Source organism: Epinephelus lanceolatus, chromosome 11, assembly GCF_041903045.1.
Source record: "Epinephelus lanceolatus isolate andai-2023 chromosome 11, ASM4190304v1, whole genome shotgun sequence".
Classification (NCBI taxonomy): Eukaryota; Metazoa; Chordata; class Actinopteri; order Perciformes; family Serranidae; genus Epinephelus; species Epinephelus lanceolatus.
The window spans coordinates 10,938,797-10,966,211 of NC_135744.1; the positions used below are offsets into that span (position 1 = coordinate 10,938,797).

Below are 27,415 nucleotides of genomic sequence, written 5' to 3' on the forward strand. Positions count from 1 at the left end.
GTAGATAAGATTGGCCAAGTGCTTCTGTCAGCTCTATCTAAGTCGTTCAGTTCCATCTCATCTGTTAGAAGTATTTAACAAGCACAGTGAACTTTTCAGAACTTATTACAGACTAATGTGTCTGTGAAGAGGACAGCACTCTTCCCCTCCATTGGGAGACGGCAGGCGGAAAGGCAGTGATGTGCTCATGTGAGAATATTAACAGCCAACTTGTTTGGAGACACTCTTATCTAAATGAAATTGGAACAAGGACAGCGAAACATTCCTTTATATAATTTGCATTTAGAAAAAGGGGACCCTAGGCTCATTATTTAAGAAAGTGTAAGCTCCTTTTGTGCCAAATCTCATTAAAGCCATCCCTAGCTCCTTTGTTTACCGCCTCTAATCGAGGCATTTATCTTTATTGTGTTGTGCCCGATGTATGTTTGCTGAAATTAATACACATTTGAGCCTGGGCGAGGTATGGGTGTACCAGATGGATAATTGATTTTAAAGTGAATCAGAACTGTTGAGCCATAAAATAGGTACATTAGCATGCATATTAATAAGGCAAATAAGAGCACTAAGAGGCCGCCACCAGGCCAGACCCAGTGGCAGGCTTCATTTAGTGAAATGGTAGGAAACACAGTGGGTTCTCTTCTTTCTTTCTTCTTTCCTCCCACTCTCTTGTTGGTATGCACATACTAAGGGTTTTATGAGATAGTAGCTTAACTTAGCATGTATCTTAATCTACTTTCCCGACACTTTCATATTCCTCTTTATAGCCCTCTCCTCATATACTCGGTGCACGCATCTTGCTGCAAATTCTCCGGTTAGTAATGTGAAACCCATTGTAATGCGGTACATCAGACAAGGGAAGTGGTTTTGCCATTTCAGAAAATGTTGAAATAAGGAAGTATGAGGAGCCGTGGTATCTAAGCCAACAATTTCAGTTTGGCATTTATTCTGTTTGACAGTAAGACAGTATCAAACACATAATATCCAATATTTTGCAGTGGGTGATAGCTTTTCATTGTATTATATCACAGTTCTTTTCAGACCAAACAAACAAAGAGGGGTTGTGTGAAAGCTATCCATCTGTAACTTCCTGGTGATGACTTCTCATCAGCAGCTGATGGAGGATTTTTTTTTTTTTTTTTTTTCTGCCGGAGCCTCCGTCCTACTTTATCCATACCAGGTTAAGGTTCCTCTCGCTGCCTCTCTGACTTGCATTTCTTTTTGTCTGCGAGAGACGGGGAGAGGGTCTGGGAGAGGCATTTTCCCATTGGGTCAGGAATAAATTGAACTTTTTCATGGACAGCAAACACTGATTAGATATTTATGACCAAGGTCAACCTTTCTGATTCCAGCTGGCACAGGCTCTGAGGCATACAGAACAGAGCATCCACACACATGCTCACACCCACATCCACACACACACACACACACATGCACATAGCCTACATACACTCACGCACATCCTCACACACACAAATATGCATCCATGCAAAATATGTTTTGAAGCCTTCGTGCCGCAGACACATGCATACAAGTGTATACAGGCCGCCTCTGGACAAAATGTTTAAATGTCTAGCTCCGTACACTAAATGTTCTATACAGTTATTATTTAGAAATATGTCATCTAGTTGTATTCAAAGGGATAGTTTGGATGCTTTGAAGTGGGGCTATTTGAGGTACTTATCCATAGCCAGTGTTACCTACAGTAGATGTCAGTTGGCACGGCCCTAATTTGGAGAAACAGGAGTCTGACATAGAAGCAAAGGAATCTCTTGTAGTGGGGGGGTCAGTAATCTAAAAAAAAAGTCCCACCAAAAAAGAAAACCTTAATACTAATTTACGTTACACTATACTTAGAATATATTCACTGCTTTAACTTGCTGTCAGACAGTAATTTCCAACAGGGAACTGAAGCCAGATTATTGCTCACGTCAAAGCCAGACTCCACTGAGAAAAATAGTGATTTAACATCGCTGAACACAGGGGCTGCTGGTCTACCATTGCCTCTGTTAGTTATTTTGTTTGTGTTATTGTGTGACCTTGGCAATAAAAAGGGTTAGTCTGGATTCACTAAAGTCACACAGTAACACAAACTAACTAACTGATCGAGGCAGCAGTGGACCTTCAGCTCCCATGTTCAGCAAGCTTAAATTAATGTCAGTGGAGTCTGGTGGCTTTAACGACAGCTCTCCTGTCAGAACGAGCTGTCTGAGGGCAAGGTAAAGTGGTAAAAATTCTTTTAATATAGCATACACATAAACTGATATTGATTTTTATGCCTCGGCGCCGGCAATAGCTGTGGCCAGAGCCTTAATGTTTTGAGGTTTTCTCTCCATCCGTTCATGTTTATGTCTGCACGTATGTATGTAGATGAATGTACCTCCCTTTCTTGTGAATGCAATATAAACATCCAAGTGGATGTTTGGCAGATACATCTACTGGGATTTAACAATGAACTGATTAGATTTTGGTGGTCTTAGGTCAAAGGTCAAGGTCACTGTGACCACGTCCGTTTCATTCTTGTGAACATGATATCTCAGGTACACTTCTTCTCTTCAAATTTGGCACAAACATCGACTAAGACTCAGCGTTAAACTGTTCAGAATTTGGTGGTCAAAGGTCAAGGTCACTGTGCCCTAGTCCATCCCATTCTCATGAATGCAATCTCAAGAGTGTCCTGAGGGAATTTTCTCAAATTTGGCACAAAGGTCTTTATGGTCTCAACACTGAACTGATTTGGAATTTGTTGGTCAACGGTCAAGGTCAGTGTTACTTCAACATGTTTTGGGCAAAAACTCAACAATTCATACACAAATTATGACAAAATTTCACACAAATGTCTGATAGGATAAAATGAGTAAGTTATGACATTTTATTTTTATAAGATTAAAGATCAGCATCCCTCTGACATCAAAATATTCTGCAAAAACACTTTTCTGGCCATATTCATGGCCATAACTCAGGAACAGAAGGGGAGACGTTTGGTCAGATACTGAATTGTTGACACAATTTTTGCCTGCCCACCTTAACACTGTGCTAATTGTTTTGCTGCTGGGGGGAAGATATGTGTGAAGCATCTATGTTTTCACAGACATGGATGCAAATTGTAGCTGTAACGTGGCTGTTGCATAGGGGCATCCAACCCCTAGGCAGTAATTCTAGTTCAGGTGGCTTAAATACGTTTTGATGCTGCACCCCATTCATAGTAGTACATGGCTTGTCTTCCTTGTTGGTACGCCAGCCTGTTTATCTAAACTGGGTGTGTTACAACAGACATCTACAATATGTAATACACTGACTATGCACAAGTACCTCTTACAAACCTGCTTCAAAAGACCTGAACTATCGCTTTAATATAAGCTCTATTAGTCTGCATTCTCTATAGGAGCAGCCCAAAATTTACAATCTAAACATTCAGCTGCGACTACAGCAAATTTATCAGGCTGGTACATACTGTATCTAACAAGAACCGACGACGCAAAAGCCTGAAAGAGGTTTCCAAGGTCAGTTTCTGAGGTGTAATTTACACACAGTGAGGAAGAGTTATCAAGGTTGGCTCCAGTTATTCATTCCTGGCCTAAAGGACTTCCTCTTATTAGGTAATTTAGTCCAGACTTATGGTTGAAGGTGATAATAGCTTGAGGAAAACGGATAAAGACTGAGACATATACCATAATTAGAGGGTTAATTATGTTTACATTACCTTTGATGGTGTTCAAATTCTCACTGACTCTTGCAGGCTCACTTGCTCGCCCACCCACTCTTCTCAAATGTCTTGTTTTGTCTGCATCCCACTTCCTAGCTGCCTGCTCCCTCACACCCCGTTTCTCAATATGTTGCCCACAGCTGCTTCTGTCTGAAAACTGTCCAGCTAATTAACTGGTGGGTCTGTGGTTGTAATAAGAATCATGACAGCAGATGAACAATACATCTGCTACTCTTAAATTTTTCTAGTGACACTGGGTCCTCTTCTGGCCTCATTGTAACTCCTCATCCATCCAGGGACTGTATAACTTCTAAACAAGCCTGTACCCTCACACAGACTTTGACTTTGGTTTACAGATGGCAGTTTGTAGTCACATTTTCTAGTCACATCAACTTTTATAATTCAGTGGCTGTGGGTACATTTTACCATAACTGTATACATAGTAACCCTGACCAACTAATCCTGGGCTTCAAATACTGGTTTATCACAGATGTATGTACTCATACTGTGTGAAGCATCTCTCATTGAAATACTGATTTTACTGGTTATTATTGTAATGTATATGTCACCTTTCATACAGGAAATACATCACGTTAAAAGGTCCAATCTGTATGGAAATGAAAAGAAAAGGTTCCACCACTACTGTAATTTGCCTAATTTGATTAATAAATATTTTCTGGTGCTTTTGATGTATTCCATAGTTACCCAAACTGCAGGCCGTGGGCCAGTGGTGGCCCTGAGAAACATTTTGTGCAGCCCTCGAACATGACATGAAATGTATGGATTATATTTGAATCATCTGCAGCCCATTTTAATACAAAGTGTACAAAATGTTTAAAAAAAAAATATCTGAGATCTTAGCTTAGTAGCTTCCATTGAAGGAGAAACCTGCTGTACAAAGGTGTGTGATCAGGAAGGGCAGTATAGTTGTCACTGCATGCTGATGGACAGAGTTGATAACTCAGCTTTAATGCATGGCAGGAATGATGAGAGAGAGGCTGCTAAACTGAGTGCACTGTCAACACTGCACAGACTTTGAAAATGCAGGAACTGGCACCAAATCTACAGTACACAACAAAAATGCAAAATTGCAATATGGAAAAACTTGTGCGCACACAATTTAAAACACAGATGACAGGACATTAGATTTGAATTAGATTTTATGTATTTCCTATATAAGGGGTCTTCAACATTTCTCAGGCTAAGGACCTCTTAGCTGAAAGACTGACAGAACAGGGACCCCCCTACTACTTACATTTTTGAGTCCTATCTTGTTTGTGCTAGCCTGTAGCTGCTAACTCAGCAGCAGTTGTGGCATGGCTAGGTACTTAAGCTTCGCCGGTGATTTTTAAGGTTGACGATGTGTCTCTTGCTTTAAAAGTCACAATACAGTCTATTGTGGCTCATAAGGCTGTCCACACTCTTGGAATGTTAGCTAGCTCACATGATGCACCATGACTTATGGGTGATAATTGGCCTGTCATCAATGTTATAATGTAAATTAAATGGGAATTATGAATAGGACGATTCATCTTTTTTAATATGTTGGATTCATGTTAATATGTTTTTCAGACACATTTTAATATTTGGAAAAAAACAAATCCAATCCAATTAAAATTAAATTAGAGCAGTAATATAGAGTCAGGTTTCATTTGAGGAAGCTAAGCTCTTGCTAATTTGAACAGTGTTGCAGGTAAAAACAAGGTGCGCAAAACTCTCACCTCAATGTTGCTGTTCTCAGAGGTAGTTCCTGTGTAAGCAGTCTGGTTGATTAAACACATTTAGCACATGCTTATGATTTCCATATGACACTGGTTGCCTTGGTAACTCTTGAGATAGTTAACCATAGATGACACGTTAGTTTCAATTGCTGGTTAAACCTTATGTAAAATATTAAAACAATAAAGCAACACACAAATGAATGCCACGCTGGAGGTGTAAATGAGGAGCAGCTATCACTTCCATGCCCACAGTATCTTTTTAACCATCAGCCAGAATAACACATAAAGCTCTCTGCTATGCTAGAGATGCACAGAAACAGACGCCAACGTCATTTCAAGGCACCTGCTATAATGTGTTATTACACTGAGCTATAAAAGTGCCTGAGAACTTGTGATTGAATTAAAAAATGAAAATGAATGAGACAGTTAAGAACCAGGGGAGTGCTGTTTGTTCAGGAAGTTATTAATGCTTTGCAATCCAACCTGTTAAGAACCAGCAAAGTCTGCACCAGTTCTTGATACCCAACCCCAATGAAAATCTAACCCCAGTTAATGATTGGGATCACTTACATAAAAGAAGGAAGAAAAACTTTGTATTAGCTGTTCAGAGGCTCCTGTCGAGGTACCTAAGTGTGTTAAAATCTAATATGATTAAACGGGTTATTGATCCATGAAGGATAACTTGCTTTAAGGAGAGATTGTGTAAAATATGTCCTGTAGGAAAAAGCAACCAGAGCTGCGCGATCAAGATTAGATGTTAATGTAATTGTGACAGTTGACCATTGATTGAGGGTGGTGCTTGGTGTCAAACTGCACACACAGCGAATGTTTTTCAGTTGACAATCTACCATCAACATTATGAGCTATAAATACATGCCGCCTCTTTATTAGGCTTGAAGCATAAGAATAAATCACTTCTTATTTATTACAGTTTTTTTCTCCCAAACAAAGCAGGATTGACACATAATAAACACTTTGTATATGGAAAGTACTGTTCTGAAATGTAACACTTAATCCTAACTATTTCAGGCTCATATTTAACGTGGATTATTGTAGTTTTTTTTTCAGGGTATCAAATAACATTAAAATTTGCTTGAAAAATGAGAACACTTCAGTAGTCTGAATCCCCAAGAGTTTAAAATGGAGTCTTTTAAGATTTGCTTCTCTCTCAAAGTGGATTTGTAAGTAGTCATATTCCAATGTTTGTCTGTGTGTGTGTATCACATTTATATATAATAGTTCTCATCTCTTTTTAATCTCTTTCTGCTTTGTCAAAGGTTACCCTAATATTGTGGCAACGTATGGCCGCGGATACACTGGATTCGCACCCAGCTACAGCTACCAGTTCCCTGGTGAGTTAAAGGCTTTTTTAAAAATATCATTGTTGCAGCTGATTTCTGCCACGCACTTTCCAACACATTCAGACATACATGCACACACACGAACACACATGCACGCACATACACGAGCGCTCATCAACATACAAGTCAGTCACCAAATAATCTGCAGGATGATAAGTATGTTACGTGTCCGGATTTCTCAAGTAGCTTTTGAAAGCTGACGTATAGTGAAGTAAATTGCTTACTCCTTTTTATCCCGTCCTCGAACACTGCCATGACCAAATGTCTAAAATGGGGGGAAGTTCTTCGTCTTCAGCGGCCCAATGTATGCAAATTCATCTGTGGAGAAGCAGAAAAATAAGCAGCGCTTTGTGTAGGCAGATTTTAAAAAACGTGGTTCTTGTAATGGAAAATGAATGAAGTCATTTTCTGCATTAAAAGTGTTGACTCAGAGCGCCGGGCACTTTAATGGGAGTCCAAATGGGAGGCGTGCAGTCTGGAGGTGAGCAGCTGTACCTGTCTGCTGCAAGAGGGCCCGTGGCTCCGCGGTGCCTCACTTAGACAGGCATCCCATCAATTTCATGCTTTATTTAAGGACTTTGCACATACTTTGTTTGCCGTGCCAGACATCATTCCTTCCACTGATAAGACGGAATGGGAAATATCTGACAGCAGCTCAGATCTCTGTAATATCTTTGTGAAATAGATTCAGGAATGGTAAGACAGGAGGTCCAGCTGTGACCACCTGCAGTTCAGACACATGCTAGATTTATACCTGACCACAACATTATTTGACAGAAGAAATGGAATAGCACCTTCTCATCAATGTGGGGGAACATGAGTAGCATACAAATGTGGGAATTAAGCCATTTTTGTCTGTTCCTTTTTTTTTTTTTTTTTTAAGAAAATGGAATAATTTAAGAGTACAATGAGCCTTTCTTTTGATAACTGATTGACAGTGTACATGGTTGTTTTGTGTGCAGCATTCATCTAACATGACATTAAGAATGTGTTTTTATCCATTCTTCATATTCTGTAAAAGCATCCTAAAAAGTTTATGATCTTGGATCTAACAGAAAGAGAGAGAAGAGACTGAAAGGAAAAGGAGTGTTCAATATTTATTCCGTATAAGTAATTCTAGTTAAACATGGATTTTTAAAATGTTTACTGTTTAGGACAAATTAAGGGATGTCACCTTCCCCGAGGCAGAATGTATGATCCTGTCCATGTTAAACTCAATTTAAAGAGTTTGATAAAGCTGTATGATTAAAACAGCCTCCTCTGGGCTCGCTCAACTCTTGACAGGGTAATTGGAATTTTTAATGTATGAATCAAACTCCTTGTCCAAATTAAATAACCTCGGGCCAAATATTGACTGGTGTCCTTCCTTACTAAGATGTGGAAAGCATCCTCAATTTAAGATCAAAGCCTTTTTTTCCCTCACTGTACACAACCCCGCTGAAACACTCCTATAAATAAATGCAGCTGAGACCAGGCAGGCTGGATCCAAGAGGCGTAAATTGTGGGCAGCATTTCAAGGCTTTTTTACACCCAGTAAACCTCAGGGGTCCACTGTTAACAGGAAAAAGTGGTAAGGCAATTGTCCAATTGTCAAGATAAAACAGTGATAAAACATTGATCAGTGATGAAACAGTGAATTAAGTAAGAAAACTCAATAAGACATACACAGAAAAAGAGAAACCAAAGCTGACATCCCTGCAGCTGAAACAGAGTTCAAGTGTAGAAAACAAACCCTAAAAAATGTGATATATACACAACCATAGTTTAAAAAAAAAGACAGCCTTTTGGTGCAGCCAGTTAGATGCAAAGCAGACACCAGCTCAACAGCTATTAAACAGTATCTGACAACTTAGCACTCTGGTCCCTGTGACACTCCCAATTAATTCCAACATTGATCACAAAGTGCCTTTGATATCGATCTCATACAGTATGTTTCTATGTGTCTGTATTTGTATGCCAAGAGTTGCTTACAAAATGATTCCAGCACAGACATTATTACTATTTGTGCTTAGAGACCTTCACACATTGTGATGTAAATCAGGTCATCCTCTATCTGTCGAAAAGTTATCCATGCAAGCAATTACATTTTATAGCATTTCCCTAAAGGGCACACTCAGACAGTGGTATTTATGTGTGTTTAACCTAGTAGTTACTGTAAGATTTTTTTGTGGGGGAGAAAATAACTGCTACTCATAAATTGTGGAGTAAAATGAAAGCACACTGAACACTGTCTTTATTCTTTATTCGTTGTTTGGATCTCCAGTTTTAATGCCCTTTCCCATCATGGAAACAATGTTATCAATTTATTCAATCCATGAAAGCTAATTATCTAATTTAACACCCAGTAGTTTGGGTGCTCAACTGATGTCCCATTTATGGACGAAATTGGGTGTAGTGGCATTAGCAAGAACATTCCTATGACCAAATCCAGTACATTTAGTTTTGACAATGTTCAATACTTATTTGTTAATTCTCTTCCATTGAGTAATGCATTGAAGTCTACAAGTAGATTTTCTCTCAGCTCCACTAAAGTTGATGAAGCACAGAAAAACGTTGAGTCGCCTGCAATCATATTTACATCAGCATCATTTATTAAAATTGAAAATAAAAGTGGACCCAAGCAACTCCCTTGTGGAACACCGCAAAATATATACGTTCTTTTTTCTGGAAAAACTGCCATTAAAAAAAGAAATGTTTCTCTGACATAGATAAGTGTTGTAATATATTTTAGCTGAGTAACATTGAAGACTGAACATTTATATGGATGCACATGTATGCCACAACTATGGAGGTGGCATGATAGATACATGACACATCTGCAGACAGCAGAGAGCAGTAATGCAGTTGCAGTTAATGTGCCAGTAAAACAGGAAAAACTGATGATGTTAAAAATGCAGATTTTGCAACATCAAAAAATGCACGGAAGGCTTTGAAAATGTTTGTTGCAGTAGAGTAACAACAAGCCTGCACACACTTCAGTTTTATAAGAAACAAAACCATGTTTGGTTGCAAAGAAAAAGCCTCAGGGTACCTTTAATTGCACAGCAGAAATTCAAGCAGCATTTTGCTTAAAATTTCAAGATTGGAAAATCAGCTGCAAGGTTAATATTACAAGGTCCTCACGAAATATAAAATTTACTAAATCTTCAAATTTTTGGTTGCACTTCAAGGATAGAAATTCTGTGTATAGAAATAATCTTTGCACATATTTTAGGCACTTTTTATTTTTTTAGCTATTACAGAATGTATTCACAGTGATAACAGAAAGAGAACTGAAGTGTTTCATAAAGATGCCTTCTCTGATTTTTGCTCAGCTTTTAAATTCCAAGCTGTACTTTATATTCACTGCTGTAATCACACACTGTTTACCTCGTGGCAGCATGGTTTCAGCATTATGCTTGCATCCTGCATGTGTAGTGACAATCAAGAAGGCAGCAATGTTTTCCATTACCTCAGAATTACAAATGGTAAGGAGGTGTAACAAATGATTTGCAACATCACAAGAACAAGAAGTCTTTTTTTTTCATTCATCAGAGCTTTTCTTTGTATCAGTGGATACAATTAGTTAATAGTTTACTATGTTTAAGGAACACATTTCTTTCAGCTTTACAGTGATTTGTTTGTTAGTAGAGCCCGTCTCTAACGAGTGACTCGTAACAGAGTGATGCACAATGACCTGTGACAGTCATTGTCTGTCTGATCCTATTGTGATGAAAAAATGTCAGAACATTTTCTCAGAATGGGCTGTTATGCAATCAGAACCTTGACGGCAAGCAGTGGTATTGTCAGTGTCAAATAAAATCAGTGGGGACTGTAATGTATGTATGCAAATGTGACATGTGAAATGTGATATGTGAGTGTTGTCATGTTGCATTTCCATGTGGATGTTAACATCCTGTAAAAGATGAAGACCTATGGAGTTGTGCTGAGGCTGTTACTGCCTTTACTCTTGAATAACACCAGTCCCTCAGACTGGTGTTATTGCACTGCTGTCGTCATGTGATTTTAAAAGAAAATAATGCTAATATTTCTGACACTTTCACACTTGAGTTGCTGCTGAATCTTCATATTTCCAGTCACTCCCTCTGAATTGAGCATTATCTTTGCTTTTCCCAGAAATCTTTTGCACACACCCAGGACATGCTTCCAAAAAGATGGAAAAAAAGGTGATGTTTGGCACTGCGATAAACCCCGTTTCCTAGAGGAGTGTTAATCAAGCTGATTGATATATTTGCATTACTGAAAAGGGGAACAAAATAGTTAGCAGCATGCTCAAGCCATCCTGCATTCCCAGTCTACTTAAACGGTAGATTCACCAAAATTACAATCAAATCATATTCTTCTATGTGCTGTATATCTTCTGGTATTCAGCCATAGAAATACGTGAGATTTTATTTGCTTAGGTTTAAAGATATCAGCCTCTGAGAATTGTGCTGCCACCCCCAATGCTATGGAGGTGAGAAAATATCTTTGTTTGCAGTTAAAGTGAACCAACCCTTTAACAGCTGCTGCTCTGTTACTATCATCAACTGGATGCAGTAATAAATACACTGTTATAGTGAGATGACAAAATTGGCAGGTGTCCTGTATAAAACTGTCAGATAGCTTTAGAGTAATGTCGGGGTAGTACATATCTGTAAATGTAGGTATCAGTATCACTTAGGCTGAGCTAAGGTAGGTAGTTGACATGTCAGTCATGTAGCTTCAGTTCATTTTCTGCTGTGGAGCCCACATACAGCTGCCTATGAACATACAGCTGAACACACAGGCAGTAGAATCAGTGTGTGTCTCACTGAGGGTGTGTTGTTAATATGACAAATTTAAAGTGGCATTCCTCAATCAAAAATATAATGTAAATATTTTCATTTTACTTTTTTTTTTTTTTTTACATTTTTCATTATAAATGTAAATAAAATGACAAATAATGTTCCTAACCTCTCAGTATTGTAGAAAAAACAGTACACCAGCAGTGATACTCAACTTGCAGTCTGTGGGCCAAGTCTGGCCCAACGTAAGGTGCCGGGTGGCCTGACAGTCATTTTTGAATTCACACTGAAGATAAATGAGTTTACATTGGAATATTTTTCTTTTTTTTTTAATGTAATACAGTGCCAGAGTGCATACAACAGCATCAAAATAGAGCTTGTTTATTAAAAAAAAAAAAGGTTAAAAACAGGCAATGTATTTATTTTATATACTGATAAATATTATTAATGTCTGTTTATTAAAAAAGTGGCCCCCTGGCAAAGCGAGTAAGTGTCCCTGCCGTACACCCTCAGTGAGTTTTATTAAAATTGCAACTGCTTATTAGAAATGTCCGTATTAGCTCAAAAAAACCTGAAAGTAACCATTCCATTATAAACAGTGTCATACAGTGCTCTGCTCATCCTGGATGGCAGCTGAGACAGAAATCAAAGTATGCAAATACAGCACACATCAGCATTACAGAACTTGACTTAAATGATCAGACTTCAGAGCTAACATTTATCCGGCTACAAAGAGCAGACTAAAATTGAAAGTATCTTTGAATCAAAATGAGGTACAAAAGGACTTCACTTTGAGTCTATCAGACATTAAAGAGCGCACCGTTCCCTAGATACTACAGTTACGAACAGTGGGACGGCACTGATTTTCAGATAGGTTCAGAGAAGGAAAAGTTTTGTTGAAATTAAGATCCTTTTTGTCATTTTTCCATTTTGAGAGAAGCTACATTTATTTCACACTGTCCATGAATTCATGCCATGTCTGTTTTTTTCCAATCCCATCTGAGTAGAGGTTAATAAAACTGCCTGAGGAGATCAAACCTAGAGTAAGATGATCATATCTTTTCTTAACATTTTAAATGAAGATAACTAATGGATTAGATAGGATGTTATTTGTTCAGACTTAAAGCTGCAGTAGGTAACTATAATAAAAAATAACTTTTTGTCATATTTGCTTAAACTGTCATTATATCCTGACCGTACATGAGACAGATAATCTGTGGAAAAAAATCAGATTCCTCTTTCTCCTCCTAGTGCTCCTAATGGCATTAGCAAGAATCCACTGTGCCTGAATGAAACAACCAATCAGAGCCAGGAGGAGTGAAAGTGAAAGCTTTTCATTGTCTGTCTTCCTCTGTTTACTTGTCTTTACCATGAACGCTGTTGCTGGCAGAACAGTGTGTGCATGAGCAGTGATAGACATGTGTTAGTAACTCCTGCTGGCTCTGATTGGTTGTTTTTGTTCAGGAACAAAAAACAGTGGATTATTGCAGTGCCTTTAGGAGCACTAGAAGGAGCCAGAGGAACCTGATCATTTCACAAATTATCGGTCTAATATTCTTCTGTCAGGATATAGTGACAGTTTCAGCAAATAGGACAAAAAGTTATTTTAATAAACGTTACCTACTGTAGCTTTAAACCCAAAACACAGCTGTGTAAGTATCACTAGAAACAGAGAAACCAGGAGCTGACGGGACATGAGGAACATTATTGTACATTATTCTCGTTTCCATGCAACGGTCTAATTAGCATTAGCTAGCTGATAAATGTGCTATTGTATTATTCAACTTGCAGCCCCCAGGGGAACAACCCAAGATGTGCTGCATTTAAAGCATGAGGTGTCTAGTTTGGAGGACCTCACATGATTAAGGTGTTTAAAGCCACATTTAAAGGAGTATTTTATTTGATCACAGCCTTACAGTACGTTGAACTGCTCTCTAACAGAGAGCACTCTTTTTTAAAGATTACCCTAGGCTAAAACTGTATACAGAGGATGGTCCTTGTGTTTACCGTGCATATTAAAATGCAAATGGCTAGAAAGAAAATAGCAATAAGTGCAAGTTAAGTTTATGTGCTGTAATTTATGTACAGTATAGTTTCTGCCAGTGGTGGTAGCAAATATAGAAGAGAGGTTTGAGAGTGGTGGTGTACTCCATTGTGTGTATGATGTATGCATGAATAGGAAGCTCATCTGTATGAGCAGAAATGTAATTAAAAAAGAAAATGTAGTGTGCATATGTGCATTATGCATGTGAATAAGCTATAGAAGCGAACATCAAAAGCAGGGAAACACCCCTGATACATTCATATTATGCTGTCTGTTGTTAACCAGTCTTGTATCGGTTCCTTTCATTGCACGCACATGAATGCACAGTTGAACACACACACACACACTCAACACACACAGAAAAGCTGTATTTATACAAAGACTGAAATGTGTATGAAGGGAAGAGGCAGAGGTGGAGGGACTTAACCAGGAGCTTCTCTCCGCTCGCCCGTCTTCCTGTGCGACTCGCTGCCTCCACAGCCGTGCCCTCAGAGCCTCCCCTGGCATAAATGACCATTATGGCTCCATTAGGGCTGCTAGTAGGAGGTCATTATGCTACACTGAAAAACCACGGATGAAGATGTCAGTGGGGTCCCATCAGGGGAGAGACACAGACTGAGTGAGAGAAAGACATAACACTCAGTCATCCAGCTACTCCAGATGTCATGACAGACAAACAGCAATTCAGGTCCAGTGAGTCAGCCTCTTAAGTAGTAAAAGAACGGAGAGAAAGGATGATTAAGGAGGGGAGAGGGCAGTGGTAAGTGTAGCAAGGGTGCAGTGAGAACACAAGACTTACCAGTTACCTTAACAGTGTCCTTTAAAAAAAAAGAATTGGATCTTGTATGTCTTTCTCACAACACATTCAAATAACCAATGCTTGTGTGGTGTTTGGGTAAGTTTGTTGGAGTTGGTGGATTGGTTTTTCCATCTGTTTTTCTTGTCTTGTTGGCATATCCTTTTCTTGTCACACGCTTCATCTGTGTCAGATCTGTTTCCCCGTCAGATATGAAGTGTGGGATAGCGCCACGGTAGCCTCCATCCCCCTGTATCTGCAACTCCACCAACCAACCATGCCTTAGAAACAACAGCACACTCCATCACATCTAAGTGACAGAAAATGCCATTTCAAAAGCCTTAAATCAGTGTGGAGTAGATTTCTTTTTCTGTGTGGATGTAAACAGGGCCTAGCCCAGCAGGTGGTTATGAGTGAGTATGAAAACCTGCAGGGTGGCCTGGTTGGCTACAAGACCAACCCATACGCAGAAGATGAGGGGTTTGGCTGCCATAACCACCCACATATCTGCCCTTGTTGAGTTGTCCTGATTCAAGTTACTGAGGGAAAGTTTGGATCTTTTGAAGTGGGCTTGTACGAGGGACTCATCCATAGTCAGTGTATCGTCCACAGTAGATGGCGGTCGGCACACCCCCAGTTTTGAGAGGCAGGCAGGAGTACCTCCACTGAAGCAAAGCAATATGGAAACAAGTTACATCTTTGGGTTCCTCAGTTTCTGAAATATAAATAAAACTCACAAGGTCTTTGTCAGATGTTAGAGAACTAGGACAGTCCTCTGAAAAGAAACATTAATGAGCAGAAAACATTAAGCTGTCAGAATAGTTTCAACCAGCAAATGATTAAAATGATTAGTCCATTTGGGAATTGTAAGTCCATGCAACTAAAAAGTAATAGATGAAGCTTTTTATGCCCCTGTGCTGGCGAAAGCAGAGGCATTATTTTTTTTGTGTTGTTAGTCAATCTATCCGTCTTGGGAACATGATATCTCAAGAACGCTTTGAGGGAATTTCCTTAAATTTAGCACAAACACCCACTTGGACTCAACAATGACCTGGTTAGATTTTGGTGGTTAAAGTTCAAAGCACAAGGTCACTTTGACCTCATCCATCTCATTCTCATGGAACACCTCAAGGGAATTTCTTTAAATTTGACATTAACGTCCACTTGGACTGAGGAGGAACTGAGAATATTTTTGTAGTCAGAGGTCAAGCTCATTGTGACCTTGTGTGTATGTCATTCTTATGAACATGATATCTCAAGATGGCCTGGGGGGGATTTTTTTTTTTTTTTTCAAATTTTGCATAAACATCCACTTGGACTCAAGGATGAACTGATTAGTTTTTGGTGGTCAAAGATCAAGGTCACTTAAACCTCACAAAATATGTTTTTGGCCATAACTCAAGAATTCAAATGTTAATTATGACAAAATTTCACACAAATGTCTAATAGAACAAAATGATGACATGATGGTCAAAGGTCAACTTCACTGTGACATCATAATGTTCTGCAAAAACAGATTTTTGGCCATTATTCAATGCCATATCTCAGACACAGAAGGGGAGACATTTGGTGAGATACTGACATGGTGACACTATGCCTGTCCAACATGAAACTGTGTCGTATAGATCTTCTGTGCTGTTGGGTTGAAGATGTGCGTGAACATGTAGCTGTGTGAGAGAATATGTAGCTTCTTTGTAGCAATGTCTATATTTGAAGCATTGCCAACTGCCATGGCTACATGTAAGTCTGGAGAGATGTGGATGTGAATTGTAACTGCAGTGCGACTGTTTGGTGGAAGCAAAGAACTGCAAGGCGGTAATTCTTTTTTTGTTTTGTTTTTTGGTTGTTGTTTTTTTACTTGGCAACCATTGTTACAGTATGAATTGTCCAGCACAGAGTGACAGATGTTGCATGGGTTAGGGTTAAACCTATAAAAGGTGCATGTTGCTCTCTGCTACTGTAAGTAACAGTGAAATGAAGGCCGCTGGCCTTTTGCCCCTTATTCCTGTAGGAGGGGAATATAAAGATATAGGAAGCAGCTGTCCTCTCAGGATGTGGGCTATAGGGAAAGAAAGCTGCTGACCTGTGCAACTGGTATAATAGTGACTGTTCCTGGGGGCTGCATGCCCCTATAAACTGGGGCAGAGCCAGCCAAGCATATGATAAATGCACCAGAGGTCACATCCAGGGCATTGGCTTGAACCACCAGTTAGCCTCCCAGGGTTTTGCAACCGTCTGCTGTTGGGAGATGGAAAGGTGTTGACGTGGACTATATAGAGATATGAACTTTTTGAAGCAAAGGTAGCTTATGCAAGGTTTGGGGTCAAGGATGAAAAGGCATGGTGGGTGTGTGGTGATGTGTATAATAAGGACATATAGGACAAAGCTCTGCTGATGAGCGGAAGCGAACACAAAAAAGAACCTTCGAGAAAATCTTTCCCTTTGTCAACATGGTGTTAAAGCAAACTCCTCTCGCTCTTTTTCATAGTAAAGGCCCTCAGGCATCAAAGTCTTTCTGCAGCACTTCATCACAATGTTGAAATCAAAGACAAACTAAAAATGTATTTACATGCAGCTAAAGTGTGACTTCAAGAACTCCGCTATGTTCATTTCAGCACTGTTGTCTCCAGATGCAGATGCGCAAACTGGTTTGCTTCAGAACTGTTGCAGTCTCGTGGATCCACATAAATTGTATCAAAGTTGACCTGAGTATCCCACTAATTAAAAGTGTGGAAGATGCTGTTTCAAACTTTCTGTCCAATGAAACTCTCTTCTTTCTGGCTATAGTTCATTACTTCCTGTATGGATGATGATGTAGTTTGGGACACCATGTGCAGTCATTATCAGCAGATCTGAAGCTCTCTTAAGTATTCAGACATCTTATATTTTCCATTTCAGTACAATAAGTACCCCACTTCTTGGCTGCAATACTGGAGCAGGTGGAAAAAATCACTGGCCTGAGGCTGATGAGGAGCTTACCTGTGCCATGGGTGCATGCAACATTGTCCTCCATAAGACAGATCCCACTGTTTGTGTTTTTACTGCACTCTTGAGACATGACGGCAGCACACACAGCGGTGCTATCTGTAGAACAGGTCTCTACTGAACTGGAGTTACACAGCAGATTGTTCCTTAGATCCTGTGACCATCTCTCTACAAGCTGGGTGAGCTGTGACCCCAGCAAGTGGTCCCACAGGCCAGAGTGAGTGCTACAGGGCTGGAAGCAGATGGCCCTCCTGATGCCACACTGACTCACAGATTGACTTTAATTGCCAAGGCTGATCATTAGCCCAATGGGTCTGTGGAGGCCGGGGCACTCCATGAGTCGCAGGCCTTAAAATAGGGCCTGACGAGGAGCGTCGTGACCTCGCACACTCCAACGACCATGCACAACGCATCTTTCTCTCACACACATGGATAGACACACACACACAGGCATAAAACTGACACAATCAAAGACTCTTCAAGGCTGCGTATGAAGGCAAAGGAGGTGGAGGGACTTTACCAGGGGCCTGTCTCTGCTTGCCTGTCTGCCTCTCTGACTCACTGTCTCCACAGTAATGCTGACTGCACACTCACACACATTTGCACATGCAGACTCTCTGAGCTCCCCGGGCCATGACTCTGTTGCCTGTGACAGTAGTGAGTGTGCTGCTCTGACGTCAGTGGACAGCACTGTATGTCACGCCCTGTCTACTTCTGTGTGTGCAGTCATAGAGCTCGACTGCTCTCAGATCAGCTCTGCTCTCCATTAACGGACCTAAAATATGGTTTATGTGCATTTGCTTTAGTGTCAGACGGACACTATAGACTAGCCGGACATGGCATAGAGGGACTGTATGGATTCAACAAGTGTAGCAGCACTTCACCAACATGCCCCTCAGCGCCGTACAGGAGGACAAGTGGTTTTGTTAATTTATGCTTTGCTGTTATGATTTTATTTTTTTGTTTAGATGCAGTGTGTCCTGGCCTGTCTGCATGCTCACATGCATACACGTCAGGTCACATGCACATCCACGTGTGCCTCCTCGGGTGCGTGTGCACCTGTCTCTGCAAAAAACAGCTACTGCACTCTGACACAGGCAACGCTGAAAGGCTGGCTATTTCCTGAAAGTGGAAGAGAAGGCTCACCTCATTTGCCCAGGTCTTAACTCACCCTAGGACAGCAGACACATCCTCCCATACTGAAGCAGGCAAACAGTCTGCCATGGAGACCCACTGTCTAGGTTCCTGTGGTGGGGAAGATGAGCTGCTGTAAGAGGCAGAGTGGCAACGCTAAAGCTCATTATGTCTCATTATGACCGTTGAGCTGCTGGTCTAGAAATGAAACTTGAGCTGCCCTGCCTCATACATGGCTGCCACCTTCGGACACTGCTGGAGACCAGCAGGAGGACAGAAAAGGAGCACAGACATGAGAGTGGGCAGAGGAGTACAATATGTGTGTCTGTGAGACCATGCTCTGTGTCTGCTGCCTGTTGTTTTGATCCCACCCACTGTTCGAGAGCTCCAGGCCCAGCAAGTTGGGTACTTGCTAGGTGTCTACCCAGCTGCCCCCTCCTTTCCCTCTATTCCTCCGTTCCTCCCTCCTGCTGACTGTGCTAATAGCCCTCCAGTTCCTCTCATCCACTCTTTCCCAGTGCATGGAAACATGCATACATGTATATCAACATGCATACATAGTGTATATTCATGATCATAGTGCACAGCCCTGTGCTTACTTCTTCTGTATGTGGAAACATTGTTTACAGCTCCAGTAATCAAGTGGAAGCCAGTGTTGCAGTGCTATTTTTGGGCCGTGCCACATGTTACCCTACTTGCCCCTGCTATATGGAGCAGTGGTAGATTGTGTAACTGCAGTGCATAGAGCCAGCTAAAATATAATGGAGTCTGCAAGTATTTGAACTTGGCTATAAAATCATATTCATGAAATAGCGTCGGCAAAGCCGCTTCTTATTATGACTAACATTAATACACTGTATTTTATTTTCACTCGGCATTAGTAGTTCCTGCAGAAGCAAGTTCACCCCGATCAGTGCAAATCCACAAACACATATTTAACTTGAATGGTGAAATGACACTTAATGCACTCACTTTTCGTTTGAGAAAACCTGAAATTACCCCCCTTCATCACTCATCTGTCCCCTCCACTACCACCCTCAGAACTGGGAGATGGGCATTAAAATGCATAAAAAATTAAGGCTGTTTACTTGGACACTAATGAGAGGAGGCTTAAGTAGTCTAGTTTAATTAGTATGATTGGCTCCATGGGGACCACACAGGCAGGGCCATAACAACTGATTCACTCAGAGCTCACAGGACCTTTTCATACTCTCTGAGTGTTAGAATTGATGTCAGAGGAGATTGGACTGCAGAGACATGTTGCCTTCACTGATCCCAGGTTGGAAAGGAGCACTGCAGTTAAATGCACTGAAGCAGACCATTACATAAGCACCACTGCAAGGTCAGACATCTGTGTCCTCCCTGTCTGTCTCTCTGTATTTAAGTCACCATCATGAACTGCCTTGAATATGAGGGTTGTGAACCAAGACCCTGTCCCATCGGCAAACCAGTGTCACTGTTTTCCAGGACCGAATGGATTTTAGTGTTTATGCCTTATCTGTTCTGGCAGATTCCCCTTCACTTTTTGAAATGCATTTTTTTCTCCACACCTTATTGTTTCGCTCTTCATTCCTTTTTCTTTAACCACTGTGTGCGTGTGTGCGTGCATGCATGCTTCCGTGTGTGTGTGCGTGCGTGCGTGTGTGAGTGAGTGTGAGTGATTTAGAGGTATACTGGGGCTTGTGTGGAAGCAGAATGTGTTTAGATCAGTTCTGCAGCATAGGAGCCGTTTCCTTTTTGCTGAAGTGCATGGGAAGGAGTACAAAGAAGAGGTCGAAAGTGCGGCTGCACTTCAATAAAGAGCCTAGTTTGTCCTCTTTGATGCTATGCTGCCATGCACTTCAGCTACAAAGAAGCAGTGCTCTTGTCACTGAGAATTGAAGTAAAAGACACTGAGCTCTTCCTGAGCTCTCTACACCACATCACAGTCACTCACACACAGTGTACAGCTGTGTGATGTGTGTGCCAAGTTTGCAGTTTTGGAAGCTGGAGTTATTTCCAAGTTGAGGGTATTGTGAGCAACATTATTATAAAATACTAAGTATTTCTATTAATTCTGATTTACTATTGATTCATTTAGAGTTAAAGATGTCTATCTAGCTAGTATACATTATATAATATAGAAGCTGGTAAAGCAATCTGCAATTCATTATGCTAGTTTTGACAAACAACATAGTGAGTGTGGAGACTGCTCTTCAGCTGAAGGGCTCTGGGTCGAGACCCCTCTCCAGCAAGAATCCACCCTGCTGAAGTGTCCTTGAGCAAATCACTCAGTCCCTACTAGCTCCAGTGAAGCTGGTCTCTATCAGCCTCAGCTCACCTCTGACCTTCCTGTGGATTTCTCCACAGGAAACACATTATATGTTTACCATCTGCGGTATGGCAGCTTTACAAGACACACTGCTCTCCTCAGCACCCATGTTTGTGTGGTGCATGGATTCAGAATACACTGTAATGGTTACAGTGAACAGTATGATGCGACTGAGGGTGTCAAACTAATTTTAGTTCATGACTATGTCTTGTAAATGGGCAGAGTAGTTCCCCTGCAGCGTGGTGGATTTTTGTTCCGTGTATATCTCCTTCCTGGCCTCATCATGTTGTTCAAAGGTATAAGATACGTGTGCAATTACTACCATAAAGCCAGGCTTTGCTGAGCTCTGGGCTCACTCCACTTCTGTAATTGACTTTTTCTCTCCCCAGTCAGAAGCCACAAAGTCTTAATGGCAAAGGATCAGTGTGCCAAATGGTTTCATTACATACAAAAACCATTACCTTTGGCACAAAAGAGCCACAGCTTAGGCAAAGGGACACACACAGGAACAAACGCATACACACTGACCAACATATGTATACATACAGTAGTGAAGTCATGTGTGATTATATCAGTAAGCAACAGAAAATTGACTATTTTTATCACACTGTAGAGGTTTAGGAGTCTTGCTGTTGTAGAGCCAGTATATTGGCCCTCTACTGTATTTTTTTTTTTTTTTTTTTTTTAAGATATTTTTTGGGGCTTTTTAGCCTTTAATGTATAGGACAGACAAGCATGAAGGGGGAAGACAGAGGGGGAGTGACATGCAGCAAAGGGCCACAGGCTGGAGTCGAACCCAGGCCGCTGTGGCAACAGCCTTGTACATGGGGCGCCTGCTCTACCACTAAGCCACCGGCGCCCCCACCCTCTACTGTATTAACCATGAATGTACCTGGTGTATCAAATGGCAAACCACTGCATGGCTCCTGGTATGAAGACATACATCATGTCATGTGGTCAGCTGTTAAATGCAGTTGAGTCGTTGACATGAGCAGCTGTTGTGCTAACCGACATGTCAACCCACTTCTAAGCATCAGTGTCTCATGATACTGGGATATCATATTGAAGTGTAGTTTTATCTGTAGCAGCCTCAGTATTTTACAGTAGTTCTTTTCAAAGTTGCTTTATTTGTATTACTTCTACGGCATGTAACTCCATTATTAAAATGACCCTAATGGTCATAAGCTTTGATGTTTCTGTGATATTTTCAGTGTGTTTCATTATTATTTCAGTGTTATTATTATGTAGCTGCAACACTTCCACACTCTTTCTTAGTCTGTTATATTTGCATTAAGAATTACCCAAATTAAAGGTATTCAGCAGTTTTGCACTTTCATGAATTTGGTGGACTCATGAGAGACAGATTCAAAAGAAGACTGGTCAAAATTGATTCATCACAAGCCATGATATCCTGACTTTTAGTCCCTAGTAGGGGCGTAGCTCCAAAAAAGACCAGATCCTACAATTTCCATAGTGCAATTTGTCTTTTATTAGACCCTCCCTCTCAGGTAAATGCCCATGTCTTTCAGACTCCACACCTCCCGTCCGTAACACATGCTTACTGTTCTAAGTCTTTAGTTTCCAAGCTCAAGCCGAGATAATCTTGATAACATCATCAGGCTAGATGAGTAAAGTGGACTTGATGTGTAATATCAGCAGAGTAGCCCTTCAAGAGTGTAGTTAAGTCATAGACAGCCTAAAGATTAATGGACGTAGCCATCGCGAGTCACCCATTTGTTTCAAGCCTCAAGTTTGGGATTTTGAAAATAGCAAAGTGTCACCTGAGAGAACTCATTTGCTAGCTGCTAACTTAGTTAACCTGGTGCTTTTGCATTTATGGTTAACTGTGATAGTGCTAATGCTAATTTCCTTTTGCTTAAAACCATTAAAACAAAATGTATTTTCTGGAAAAACAGAACACCTGATTCCTGAGTGAGTCTTTTAGTGCAACCAAATGGTGAACATGACTTTTTTTAGGGTACCAATTGTTACAATTAACGTTAACTTTCATAACCTGAAAACACACTGAAATAGCAACAGCTACGGCTAAATCTATACTTTGAGCCTTAATAATATTTAAACAGGCCAGCAATGTAAAAGTTTATTACCTGTACAGTTGTTATAAAGGGGAGAATTAGCTAAAGAGACCAAAACTGTTCTTTTTACCAGGCTATAAACAAGTTGGGCACTGTAACATGGCGGTCTATGGGGATTGACTCGCCTTTGGAGCCAGCCTCAAGTGGCCATTTGAGGAACTGCAGTTTTTGGCACTTCTGCGTTGGCTGCATTTTTTTAGCTTCAGCAGATGCTGCTTGGTTAAAGTAAGGCAACCTGATTTCCTCCGTACCCCAAGTTTAAATGAGCTGTGTAACTCTCAGGTTGATGTTTAATTGGACATGTAGAATTATTGACAAAGGACATACAGATTAGTATGGATGGATTTATAGAGCATCTTTGTGTTAGCTCTTGACTTGCCATTTTACACTTAAATTTCTTTTTGTTATTTGTTTAATTTTTCCACTATCTCTGCCATTTTGTATCAAACATACCAGTTGGCATCCTATTCACTGTGTGACCTTTGTGGCGCGTGCACAGAATCCAAACACCAAAAGAAAGCAGACGTACACATGGCAAGATTAATTTGAATGATTGACAAGCAACTCAGCTCTGTTAATCAAGTTATGCTTACTCTGATTAGGACCTTAATGCGAGTAAGATAACCCGGTTAAGGTGTTTACATGAGAGTTGCAATAATATGCGTATTGCATTAGTCTGGTTATAATTGAATTATTGGTGTGCATGTAAATGCTTTTTCTCTCTCTCTCTCTCTCTCTCTCTCTCTCTCTCTCTCTCTCTCTCTCTCTCTCTCTCTCTCTCTCTGGCTCATTCCCAGACAGCAGTCTCTGTATTTTATGTGGGGGGAAATCTCTGTGTGTACTGTAGGTCTCCGTTGATCAGAGGAGAGGTGAGACATGAGCATGTGTGCAGCAGTTCATATGAAAGCCACCTGGCTCTCTGCAGCTCTGTGATTTATGCCTTTGATAACAACAACCCAGAGATGCTTTCAACAACAACAAAGTAGCGCTGAAGGATGACAACAATGGGACACTTGTCAGTCTGGAGATGAAAAGATGTCTTGCTAGGTGCCTGTCTCTTTTGTAACTTTGATATATATATAAATATATATATATATATATTTTCTTTTGTTTTGTTTATTTGTCTGTATGTGTTTCTCCGCATCTTATCAAAGGTTATTGATGAAGCAAAATGTGAAGTGGAGTCAGTTTTCCATCTCTGACAGAATGCCTCCCTCCTCCTGTGAGAGGGCGGCAGTGTGCTTGGCTGCCTCTGCTATGACTTATCAACAGACTTATTTCCGCTGGCTTGTCCTTCTTACTGTCATACAGTGACAGGAAAAACATGCATCTCCTGTAGGATTTCTTATATTTTTCTCATATTTTCTACATTGAGTTGCAGTCAGCAATGACACCTATATGAGTGATTTGTCAACACTCATATGAAGTAAATTCAAAATAGAAAAATCTAAAGATAATTAGCAATTAGCAAGTAGCTACTGACTGTCAGTTTAAAAAAAAAATCACTTACCGTACTTTCATTGTAGTAGACTGTATTAGAAACTTAACAAATTACATGGAAGGCCTTACTTGCAAAATTATTATGCATCACTGCAGCTAGTGTCATTCTGCTTGGCGTGCTATTGTAGAAAATGAAACCACAACTTAACAATAATTTAACACTCTGAGAGGAAACAAATACTTTAATTTTGTTATCCCTGCAGGCCGGTGACAACTGTAGCTGAAGGCATTATATTTGCTTATTGTCCGTTTGTATGCCAGTTCTGTTCACTTGAACCCAATATTTCAAGAAGGCCTTGAGGGAATTTCTTCAAACTTGGCACAAACATCCACTTAAACTCAAGGATGAACTGATTGGATTTTGGTAGTCAGAGGTCACTGTGACCTCACAAAACACATTTTTGGCCATAACCCAAGAATTCCTACTCAAATTATGACAAAATTTTCCACAAATGTCTTTTTGGATAAAATGATGAAGTAATGACATTTTATATCCAAAAGGTCAACTTCACTGTGACATTATAATGTCCTGCAAAAACACTTTCCTGTTCATTATTTAACGCCATATCTCATGAACAGATAGGGGAGACATTTGGTCAGATATTTGACACTAATCTCGAGTGTCTAACTTGTAACTGTGCTGATTGTATAAATCTTATGTGCTGTCAGATTATAGCTGTGTGTGAAGCATCCATGTTTTGGAATTGGTAGCTTTTTTTTTGCAGCAAAATCCATATTTGAAGCATTGTCAACCATAGTGGCTACGTATGATGATGGACAGACACTGGTGCAACCTGTATCTTGACTGGTTGGCAGAAGAATGCAACCACCAAGTGGTTATTCTAGTTTTTTTGTATGTTTGTGTGTTGTTTTTACTGTTACTTCATATTTACATAGTTTTGAAATTAATGCCTGAATTTTAGGTGAGTATTTTAACACCACAGTATCTCTGTATTATCCAATGTAAGAAATGTAAATCACTTTTCTACCCTTAGTTTTGTTTTCAGAATAAATATTTTCATTTGTAAGATTACCACTGATTTAGTGGTGTAGAATAATAGTGCTTTATTGTAGGTGTGGCTATTATGTTTTACCAGAATGTAATAAAATCTCATTTCGTAAAATAATTCTGTGCTCAAAACACCTTACAGAATTCCATGAGGATGAATTAGACACTTGTGTCCTGGCATTATTTCTTCCTCAATTCCTTATTCCCTTTGTCCTTTCATCTCTTTGTCTTCTTCTTCTACTGATGTAGCTGCTGTCCTTCTCTGTTCATCTGTCTCACTCATCTCTGCTCTTTACTGTTCATCTGTCTCACTCCTCCTGTCTGCCCCCAAAACCGACTAGCTTCAGGCTGAAAGCCTTGTTCATAAAGCTACTTTTTGAACCAGCGTAGCATGAAACTCTGTTAGCCAGCAAGCTAACCCTGGTTAATTGCACTCCAATTTAATAAGCATGGAATGTCCTTCTCATTAGCTATTTTTTTTTTTTTTTTTTAATGACAGTTTGGTGTAATGTTAAACTAAAATCTTGGTAAAGAAAAACTTTGATGCTGCACATTATTCACACTGTGTAAGTCCTTCTCTAAATCTCAGTACTGTGCTACATGAAGTCCTATTAGTTTTTAGTTTCAAAGAGATATTAAATGCGGGCATAGGCTACTTCATCCATAGGGCCGTCCGTAGAGTATCAGCTGTCCCTGGGCTCCTCCTGTGCATTAGAGAGCTGACAGTTCTTCTTATAGCAGAAATGAGTGGAGTGCTCTGTGACTGATGGAGCTCCTTTGTCAATGACGGGGGAGCTGCTGCTGGCAGTTTTGGGCCAAAGAACAGTACAGATTACATTAACATCAGTCAAGCTGTTGTCAGACTGGTAGGACATAAATAGGACCTTATTGATGCATAATGCAACAACTTTTCATTGTGACGTTTTCTGAGTAATAGGATCAGAAAGTGGCCAGAAAGGCAGCATGCCATAAAGATCTGCTGAAAAGTGTTAGAAATAGTGCATCGGGAGAATAATCAGATCTAATGTTTAGAATTGTAGGAGCCTATTAGCACAAGTTAAGATCATATGACATATGATTCACCTTCCTTCCATCTAAACTAGATGACGCACACATACTCTAAAGAGCAGCTAACAGTGCAAATGCAGGCAATATGGGGCCTTGTATCTCAGGGCATGGTGACTGACTTTTGGCAATTTTGTTGTTAAAAGCGTGCGACGCAACCGCAGAGCAACTTGAAAACATGTTGACATTAGGAGGAGTACATCATCACCGGTCATGATGGGGGCTAGAATTAATATGACCAATTGCATCACCTCTTTTTCTCTCCTTTAAAAGCAGTACGATATTCAGCAAAGTGCTTTGACAGTTTTATAATAGAGAAAACAAAGCTTTTGACCTGGCCTGCACAGGCAGTCGGTGCAAACAAAAATACCAGGGAACCTTGACACAAAAATTGCACTGTGCTGTTTGATCACCGTGACACTGCCCCTACTGCGTCTCTCCTCCTACTTCAGTACAGTGAAGTTCACAGAGACTCACAAAATACAGGTGCAGGTAGAAAAGAGCTGGTGTGCACCCAAGAAAAATGCTACTTTACAGGCATAAAGCGGCAGTATGTGCTATGCACTGTCATGAAAATAGAGACTCATATGCTATGAATGCACATTGTGCTCCTTCAGTACAGAACTGATAATGCCATGAATTGGACACATCATTCTGTTTGGCAAGTTACCTTAGCTGAAAGTTTATTTAAGGGAAGGAAGGATATGGAGACATACAGTAGTTCTGAATGTTGGTCAGTATTTGCAAACAGTGGTCTTGGATGGATAAAAAATGCAAGTTTATGTCAAAGCTGCGACGACATAGACTACAAATTAAGTGAAAGTTTTTTAGTAGGGAGAGAGGTCCTAAGTCTTCATCTTAATCTCAAGCAAGTTCCAAGTGTCTGTGTTGAGAATCAGGAAGTCAAGTCATTGCTATAATTTA

The 27,415-nt window shown here is 40.2% G+C and overlaps 1 protein-coding gene across 13 annotated transcripts in view; it reads left to right on the forward strand.

Moving 5' to 3' along the window:
• Positions 1–27,415, forward strand: part of LOC117267257 (RNA-binding protein Musashi homolog 2) — a 311,435-nt gene that overhangs the window by 247,086 nt on the left and 36,934 nt on the right. For all 13 annotated transcript variants that reach the window (XM_033643047.2, XM_033643054.2, XM_033643040.2 and 10 more), the window contains one exon: positions 6,702–6,776. In XM_033643047.2, the coding sequence (XP_033498938.1) occupies positions 6,702–6,776 (75 nt within the window). The remainder of the gene's footprint in view (positions 1–6,701; positions 6,777–27,415) is intronic.